The sequence below is a fragment of the Tachyglossus aculeatus genome, chromosome 3 (assembly GCF_015852505.1).
Source record: "Tachyglossus aculeatus isolate mTacAcu1 chromosome 3, mTacAcu1.pri, whole genome shotgun sequence".
NCBI classification, from domain to species: domain Eukaryota; kingdom Metazoa; phylum Chordata; class Mammalia; order Monotremata; family Tachyglossidae; genus Tachyglossus; species Tachyglossus aculeatus.
The window spans coordinates 24376622-24386548 of record NC_052068.1 but is presented as its reverse complement, the minus strand read 5'-3'; the positions used below and the strand labels follow the sequence as shown (position 1 = coordinate 24386548).

General features: G+C 44.9%; 1 protein-coding gene across 1 annotated transcript in view; it reads left to right on the top strand.

Moving 5' to 3' along the window:
* Positions 1-490: 490 nt before the first annotated feature.
* ENTPD1 (ectonucleoside triphosphate diphosphohydrolase 1) overlaps positions 491-9927 on the top strand; it is an 87172-nt gene continuing 77735 nt past the window's right edge. Inside the window, exon 1 of the mRNA XM_038743913.1 lies at positions 491-674. Coding sequence (XP_038599841.1) covers positions 659-674 — 16 coding nt within the window. The 5' untranslated portion in view covers positions 491-658. The remainder of the gene's footprint in view (positions 675-9927) is intronic.

Here is a 9927-nt window from a genome sequence, read left to right as displayed (position 1 = left end):
AGAGGCACGTAGTAAATGCTTAACAAATACCATTATTATTATTGTTATTACTTACTCTGAAGGCTATTTTCTTCTTGCCGCAAGTTTAACCCTCTCTCATCCCGTCACAGAATCCAGCCATCCACATTTATGTGGGGACAAGTAAATGGGAACAGGCTTTTCTGCCTTCAAGAACCATTTCCCTCTCATTCTCAGCCTTCCCTGCCCCTCTGAGTGTTGACAGTAAGCTGGCTTTGAAGACTAATGAAAAAAAAATGCTTTTTTTTTGCTTATAGCTAAATAAGTAAGTTCTCGAAGGAAGAAACAACATTCAGCCTCCTGGGACCTCCCAGAAGAAAAAGCAGAGAACTATTCATAGTTTGGTATTCCAGAATACAGGAAACTGCAAATCCAGGGAAGTTTCCTTGGAGCTCCAGGGAAAGGAGTCGGCTCTCGTGCGAGCCAGTCTCTTGTTTTCCCAATGGAAAAGGCTGGGGGTGACCCCAGGTTCCTGGGATCCTCCTGAATCCTGCGTCGCCTCTGCAAGTCCCGCCCACCCCCAGAGAGGACCGTTATATAGCCGGCCCCTGAGCACCACTTATTAAAAACAGCAACCCAGGCACCGCAGAAGCTGAGAATCGGAGAGGGAAAAAGAGGAAGAAAACAATCGCTGCCACTTATGGAGGACCTTAGGGGTAAGAACCAAAACCAGCTGATCCGAATTCTTTAAAAACAAGAACGACCAAAAAAAAAAAACCCCAAAAAACCAAAGAAAACCTCTCAAAATGAACTCTCCCACCCTCTTCTTCTCTGAGAGAGGCAGAGAGCAAAGTTTTGAGAAACTTTTCAGGAAGCAAAAACCTATGCTGTTGTCTAATTTCAGCAAATTAGAGAAGGGCACGAATATTCATGAGTGTTTTCTGTTTGGATTTGTCTCTGGGGGAAGGGGGAGAAAATGCAGTTTGGGGAAGATTAAACCCTGTGCGGATCATTTAAAGCAGGCGTCTCTGCATAATCTCGGAGAGATGCTGCGGTTGCTGCCCAAGAGGGTTATTTGCGTCTCCCGGGGCACAGACTTCTCCTGCATTCTTTCCCCATTATGAAATTAGCACAAGTTTCTCAGCTGAGAATTTGGCTGGGACATTAATGGGCTGAAAGCCTGCTGTCACAATCGGACCTGGGAATTGTATGTCTTGCAACAGTCTGAAAGCTGCGGGGAGGGGCAGGAGGAGAGGAAAAGCGGACAACCAGGGTTTAGATTTCCCCGGGCTGCTGGAGAAATCCCAGCATGGACTGCATGTGGAATCACCAGAAAGGAGGGATGGGCAACAATCAGGCAAGCCAGGTGGGGCTGGGAAAGTGAACTAAACACCTAGTGAGGGCTACTGAGCCTTTTCACTAGATAGAGGAGGCAAAAGTGTCATCCTTGTTTCTGTCTGGTGACACCTGCCAAGCCGGGATGCTGTCATCCCCACTGACAGGAGCTGGAAATGTCTTTTGGATGTTTTGGGGCTGGCTGGGGGAGAAAAGACCTCTTTGTCAGAAGGATTTCATTCATTCAAACATATTTACTGTAAGCCCTTTTAGACTGTGAGCCCACTGTTGGGTAGGGACTGTCTCTATATGTTGCCAACTTGTACTTCCCAAGCACTTAGTACAATCAATCAATCAATCAATCGTATTTATTGAGCGCTTACTATGTGCAGAGCACTGTACTAAGCGCTTGGGAAGCACAGTAAGTGCTCAATAAATATGATTGATGATGATTTACTGAGCACTTACTCTGTGCAGAGCACTGTACAAAGTGCTTGGAAACTACAATTCGATTTGTGAGTGGCTTTGGGGAGCGGAGAAGAGGGTCCTAACTGCGGAGGATAGAAGTTTGAAGAGGAGAAGGAGGCAATGAGAGCTGAAAGGGTGAGTTGTGTTGAGCTACTAAGATTCAGGGGAAAAAAGGCAGTGGACTAAAAGCTCTCTAGATAAGTGTGCTCAGAGAAAAGACTTAGGTATTAAACTTTATGGAAATAGCCTTATATTCCGCTATTTACCAATCTGTAATTGATTTTAATGTTTATCTCCCCCTGTAAACTATGAGCTCCTCCTGGGCAGGGATCTCTCCTAAGTACTCTATTGCATTGTACTTTCCCATGGTTTATACTTCAGTATTTATCTGTAAGTCATTCAATTGTATTTGCTGAGCGTTTATTGTGTGCAGAGCACTGTACTAAGTGCTTGGGAAAGCACAATACAACAATAAACAGTGACATTCCCTGTCCTCAACTAGCTTACAGTCTAGGGGTGGGGGAGACAGACATCAATGGTAATAGATAAAAATACAGATATGTACGTGTAATTGATTTTAATGACTGTCTCCCCCTGTAGATTAAGAGCTCCTTTTGGGCAGGGGTGGTACCTAACAAGTGAATACTGTATTGTACTTTCCCAAGCGCTTAGTACAGTGCACAGTAAGTACCATTGACTAAGATATTGATTTAAAGAAGAATAGAAAGCCATCACTACATGAATCAATCAACCAACGGTATATATCGAGCACCTACTCTATGCTAAGCACTGTACTAAGCGTAAAGAGCAACAGAAGCAAGATACATGTTCCCTGCCCTCAAGGAGCTTCCTATCTAATGGAGGAGGCAGGTGGCATCCAAAATTATGTGGAAATAGCAAGAGCAGGACGAAGAGCAAAGATCACATATGACAGGATGAAGTATCAGACCAAATCTTTGAAAGTACAATTGAATGGAGTCCACTGGTGATTCTGCCTTCTATCTCTGGCCTGAGGAGCGTGATTTTCATTCATTCATTGAATCGTATTTATTGAGTGCTTACTGGGTGCAGAGTGATCTGGGGACCATCCTCTCTGGACATTACGTTATGGTATTAATAAAAAGCATCTAGACACTCTAAGCTCACCTAGGGCAGGAAATGTATCTATGTATTCTGTTGACTTTCCCAAGTGCTTAGTACAGTGCTCTGCACTGAGTAGGCACTCAATAAATACCATTGATTGATTGATTGATTGATTGAATGTGTAAAAATGCCGAGGAGGGATATGAATACTCCAGTGGTTAGGGGAACCTTTGGCTGATGTGACTTGGGGCGGGTGGAGGAGGGGTTTGGCAGGATGTTATGGAGTCAGAAGAGGGAGAAAAGACCTCTTTGTCAGAAGGAATAGTGCCCTCCTGGCAAAGACAGGAACAGTGAGCGGATCCCGGGAGTGGAGAGAGGTCCAAACTGAAGACTGTAGAAGAGGAGGAGGAGGAGGAGGAGGTGCTGTTGTACTCTCCCAAGTGCTTAGTACAGTGTGCTCTGCACATAGCAAGCCCTCAATAAATATCACTCATTGATTGACTGTATTGTTCATTCATTCATTCAATCATATTTATTGAGTACTTTCTGTGTGCAGAGCACTACAGGGCTCTTGTGCACTAAGTCCTCAGTGCACTAAGCGCTTGGAAAGTACAATTCAGCAATAAAGACAATCCCTGCTCGCACCGGGCTTACAGTCTAGAAGGGGGGAGACAGACATCAAAACAAGTAAATAGGCATCCAAATAAATAATAGAATTAAAGATATATGCATATCAAAGCAAGCAAACAGACATCAATATAGATAAATAGAATTATAGATATGTACATATAGACACATTTATACGTAAGTGCTATAGGGCGGGGATGGGGGTAGAGCAAAGGGAGTGAGTTGGGGCAATGAGGAGGGGAGGAGGAGCTGAGGAAAAGGGGGGCTTAGCCTCTTAGGGGCTTAGTACTCTCCCCCAGTGCATAGTACAGTGCTCTGCACACAGTAAATGCTCAATAAATACCCCTGATTGATTATTAATCAGGGAGGATTTCTAGATAGATTCCCCATCTGCTGCCAGAGAGCCAGAGCCACACTCCTGGCATAGAGGTCCCTGCCCCCCTGTAGAGAGGGGCTGGGGGCCCAACCGGGGGATCCTTTGGTCCAACTCCAGTTCCCCAGAATGGGTTATAATAATAATAATAACAATGGCATTTATTAAGCACTTATTATGTGCAAAGCACATAGTGCTGGGGGGATACAAGGTGATTCGGTTGTCCCACAGGGGGCTCGCAGTCTTTAATCCCCATTTTACAGATGAGGTAACTGAGGCCCAGAGAAGTTAAGTGACTTGTCCAAAGTCACACAGCTGACAATTGGTGAAGCCAGGATTTGAACCTGTGACCTCTGACTCCAAAGCCCATGCTCTTTCCACTGAGCCACGCTGCTTCTCAGCATTATCCAGCATTCTCAGGGTTATCCAGGGCACCCCTCAGTGCTCCCCCCGCCCCCGGACGACGAGGCCAGCACTTAGCCGGGGCAAAGCATCCACAGAGACCAGCCAGAGCTGGAGCCGGCAGCCCCATTAAAAGTCCCCGCCAAGTCCACCCCACAGTCCGACAAAGATTGTTTACGGATGGTGGGAATAGGAGAAATAACAAATATGTAGTGGGAAGTAGTATAACCATAGCAGTATAAATAAATAAAAGGTTACATTTCTACACATGTGCAGAGGTGAAGAATAAAAAACTCCAAGGGTCGTGTTGTGTGGTGAATTCATCGGGGAAGACTTCCTGGAGGAGGTGGACTTTTAAGAGGGCTGTGAAAATGAGAAGAGGTGCGGTGTAGAGGGAAAGGATGGTCCAGGCAGGGGAACAGCATCATCATCATTAATTGTATTTATTGAGCACTTACTGTGTGCAGAGTACTGTACTAAGCGCTTGGGAAGTACAAGTTGGCAACATATAGAGACAGTCCCTACCCAACAGTGGGCTCACAGTCTGATTGAAGGGTCAGAAGCAAGGGACATCAAGAGCAAGGTTCACTACATTCATTCATTCGATCATATTTATTGAGTGCTTATTGTGCGCAGAGCACTGTACTAAGCGCTTGGGAAAGTACAGTCCAGTAATGAAGAAAGACAATGAGCTCACAACGAGCTCACAGTCTAGAAAGAGGGGAGATAGACATCGATACAAGCATACGGACATCAATATAAATAAATACAATTACAGATCTATACATAAGTGCTGTGGGGCGGGGAGAGGGGGAAAGATTAAAGGGGGAGAGTCAGGGTGTCACAGAAGGGATTGGGAATGCCCATCTGCTACTTGCTTTTTCTGCTATGGTCCATAGAAGGTGCTCTGGGATAGCAGAGGGAATCCTGCCCATCCCAGGTGCAATTATAGGATTGAACACAGGCCCCAGCTCTGACAAGCCTGCAGTTTGTGCTTCCAATCTCTCAGAGAGTGTGGCCGGGACAATGGAGGTGGTTTTGTTTCCCCAAGACAAAAGTTCTGCTGAACTGAGCCTGCAAATTTTTCTTTCCCCATAACTCATGGTGGGGACCGAAGTGGGACCCAGTTAGGTTGCCTCTGGATGCTCCTAGCCCCCACACGTCTCCTCCAAGAGGCCTCCCCTGATTGTTGTACTCAGATGTTGTACTCTCCCAAGTGCATAGTACAGTGCTCTGCACATAGCAAGCCCTCAATAGATACTGTTCACTGATTGATTGTATTGTTCATTCATTCATATTTATTGAGTGCTCATTTCCTTTCAACCCTCATTTCCTTTTCTCCCATTCCCTTATGTGTCACCCTGATTTGCCTCTTTATTCACCGCCCCAACCCACCCCCCAGCCCCACAGCACTTACACACATCTGTAATTTATTTATTTATTCATTCATTCATTCAGTCGTATTTATTGAGCGTTTGCTGTGTGCAGAGCACTATACTAAGCACTTGGGAAGTATAAGTCGGCAACATATAGAGACAGTCCCCACCCAACAACGGGCTCACAGTCTAGAAGGGGGAGACAGAGAACAAAACAAAACATGTAGACAGGTGTCAAAATCGTTAGAACAAATAGAATTATAGCTATATGCATAGCATTAACAAAATAAATAGCATAGTAAGTATGTACAAGTAAAATAAATAGAGTAATAAATCTGTACAAATATATACAAGCGCTGTGGGGAGGGGATTAGCAGCAGAGGAGCGGAGGGTGTGGGCTGGGCTGGAGAAGGAGAGAAGGGAGGTGAGGTAGGAGGGGGCGAGGGGATGGACAGCCTTGAAGCCGAGAGTGAGGAGTTTTTGTCTGTCTCCCCCTCTACACTGCAAACTCACTGTGGGCAGGGAATGTGTCTGTTATATCATTATATTTACTCTCCCAAGCACTTAGTAGACTGCTCTACACATAGTAAGCACTCAATAAATCCAACTGATTGATTGATTGATTGATCAGCTAGGGGAGTTGTTCTTTTCAGGTGTATATTCCTGAGGACCTGTTGCTATGAAGTTAGGGATCCCGATGGAAATAAGACCAGGATGTCTCAGACATGGGCATGAACAGGAAATGCCTTGCATGGTATTTTTAATGCTATTTCTAAAGGGCTTACTATGTGTCAAGCACTGTACTAAGTGTTGGAGTAGATATAAACTAATAAGGTTGGATAGAGTCCACATCCCACATGGGGCTCACAGTCTTAATACCCATTTTGCAGATGCTTTACAGAGGCACAGATAAATTAAGTGATTTGCCCGAGTTCACACAACAGACAAGTGGGGAAATGTGTCCGACCTGATTAACTTGCATTCATTCATTCATCCATTCAATTGTATTTATTGAGTGCTTACTGTGTGCAGAGTACTGTACTAAGCGCTTGGAAAGTACAAGTCGACAACATATAGAGACAGTCCCTACCCAACAACGGGCTCACAGTCTAGAAGACTGTATCTACCTCAACACTTAGTACAATACCTGGCACATAGTAAGTGCTTAACAAATACCATTATTATTATTATTCTCATTATTACCATTAAAATTAAAAGGTGGAGCCATGATTAGAACTTAGGTCTTCTTGACTCCCATTCCTGTGCTCTTACATCTTGCAGTGATCTCTCTTATCCCACCCCATTAATTCAGGCTGACCTCCTTCTTATTCCTTCTGAAGCCCCTGAGGGAGTCATCACTGGGAGATCTCAGGTCAGACCAAATATTTTACCCATCAATCAATAATAATAATAATAATAATAATAATAATAATAATGGCATTTGTTAAGCACTTACTATGTGCAAAGCACTGTTCTAAGCACTGGGGTGGATACAAGGTGATCAGGTTGACCCACGGGGGACTCACAGTCTTAATCCCCATTTTGCAGACAAGGTAACTGAGGCCCAGAGAAGTTAAGTGACTTGCCCAAAGTCACACAGCTGACAATTGGCGGAGCCGGGATTTGAACCCATGACCTCTGACTCCCAAGCCCGTGCTCTTTCCACTGAGCCATGCTGCTTTTCTGATGGTATCCAGGAGAGGATGGGAGGCTGAGGGCCATTCTGCTTGTTGCCCTGGTCGGACAGAGCCCCTTGACTAGTCAATCAGTCAGTCAATCAATCGCATTTATTGAGCACTTACTGTGTGCAAAGCACTGTACTAAGCGCTTGGGAGAGTACAATACAATGATAAACAGACACATTCCCCTCCCACAACAAGCTTACAGTCTAAAGTTTAGCTGAGATCTGCCATCCAGTTTAAGCCAAGCCCATCGACCTTGGCATCTCTCTCCCGCCTCCCTCTTTTAATGGTATCTATTAAGCGCTTACTATGTGCCAGCCACTGTATTAAGCACTGAGTTAGAAACATGATAATGTGGTTGGACACAGTGCATGTTATGGGGCTCACAGTCTTAATCCTCATATTACAGATGAGGTAACTGAAGCACAAAGTTCAGTGACTTGCCCAAAGTCTCCCAGCAGGCAAGCAGCAGAGCCAGGATTCGAACCCTCATCCTAATGACTTTTAGGCTCATGCTCTATTAACTAGGCCACAATGCACTCTGAGGTATGAAGGCACAGGCTGGCACCCCCTTCCTTTCATTCATTCAATCGTATTTATTGAGCGCTTACTGTGTGCAGAGCACTGTACTAAGCGCTTGGGGAGTACAAGTTGGCAACATATAGAGAAGCAGCGTGGCTCAATGGAAAGAGCCCGGGCTTTGGAGTCAGAGGTCACGGGTTCAAACCCCTGCTCTGCCAGTTGTCAGCTGTGTGACTCTGGGCGAGTCACTTCGCTTCTTTGGGCCTCATTTACCTCATCTGTAAAATGGGGATTAAGATTGTGAGCCCCACGTGGGACAACCTGATCACCTTGTAACCTCCCCAGCACTTTGAACATTGCTTTGCACATAGTAGGTGCTTAATAAATGTTATCAAAAAAAAAATATAGAGACGGTCCCTACCCAACAATGGGCTCACAGTCTAGAAGGGAGAGACGGACAACAAGACAAAACATGTAGACAGGTGTCAAAACCATCAGAATAAATAGAATTATAGCTATATGCACAGCATCAATAAAATAGAGTAGTAAATATGTACAAGTAAGGTAAATATAGTAATAAATCTGTACAAATATATACAAGTATTGTGGGGAGGGAAAGGTGGTAGGGCAGGTGGGGGGAGCGATGGGGAGGAGAAGAGGAAAAAGGGGGTTCAGTCTGGGAAGGCCTCCTGGAGGAGGTGAGCTCTCAATAGGGCTTTGAAGGGAGGAAGAGAGCTAGTTTGGTGGATATGTGGAGGGAGGGCATTCCAGGCCAGGCGAAGGACATGGGCCGGGGGTCGATGGTGGAACAGGCGAGAACGAGGCACAGTGAGGAGGTTAGCACGGCAGAGGAGCGAAGGGTGCAGGCTGGGCTGGAGAAGGAGAGAAGGGAGGTGAGGTAGAAGGGGATGAGGTGATGGACAGCCTTGAAGCTGAGAGTGAGGAGTTTTTGCTTGATGCAAGATGTAAGCTAATCTGATTGGACACAGTCCCCATCTCATATGGGGTTCTCTCTCTCTCTCTGAGTCACAGAGATGTTAAGTGACCTGCTCAAGGTCACACAGCAGACAAGAGGTGGAGCCGGGATTAGAAGCTAGGTCCTTCTGAGTCCCAGGCCCATCTTCTGTGCTGTTTCCTACTAGGCTATGCTGCTTCTTCATTGTATGCTGCCTTTGGGTGGGGGATAGGAAAGGGATAGAATCTCAGCATTGGTAGCACTGTCAATCAATCAATGACAATAGTATTTATTAAGTACTTGGGAGAGGAAAAGGCAGAGTCCCTGCCTTGAAAGAGTTTACAGTGTAAGGGAGAAGTAGACCCAGATTAGAGACAGTGGGCAGGGAACCTCTCTACCAACTCTGTTGCACTGTACTCTTTCAAGTGCTTAGTACAGTGTTTTGTATGCAGTAAGTGCTCAATAAATATGATTGATTGAAATAGGAAGAAAAAGAGACTGAAACCTGCCTGCTGGGAAAACTTGGACACATCACTTCACTTCTTGGTTCCTCATTTTCTTCACCTGTAAAATAATAATAATAATAATAATAATAATAATAATAATGGCATTTATTAAGTGCTTACTATGTGCAAAGCACTGTTCTAAGCGCTGGGGGGGAATACAAGGTAATCAGGTTGTCCCACGCGGGGCTCACAATCTTAATCCCCATTTTACAGATGAGGTAACTGAGCTCAGAGAAGTTAAGTGACTTGCCCAAGGTCAGACAGCAGACATGTGGTGGAGCCGGGATTCGAACCCATGACCTCTGACTCCAAAACCCGTGCTCTTTCCAGTGAGCCATGCTGCATCTCAATGGTGATTAAATTGGTGATTAAATTCTTGTTCTTCCTCCCCTTTAGACTGAGGGACCAATCTGAAAATCTTTTATATGCCCAGAACTTCATATAGTGCTTTGCACCTAGTAAGTGCTTAACAACCACAATTTTTATTATCACTATTATCATTATCTTTACATCATTTCATTACATTATGCTATTTATTATCATATATTGTATCATTATTATATCGATATAGTATATCAATATAATATATCGATTGTTGTCTGTCTCCCCCTTCTAGACGGTCAGCCCATTGTTGGGTAGG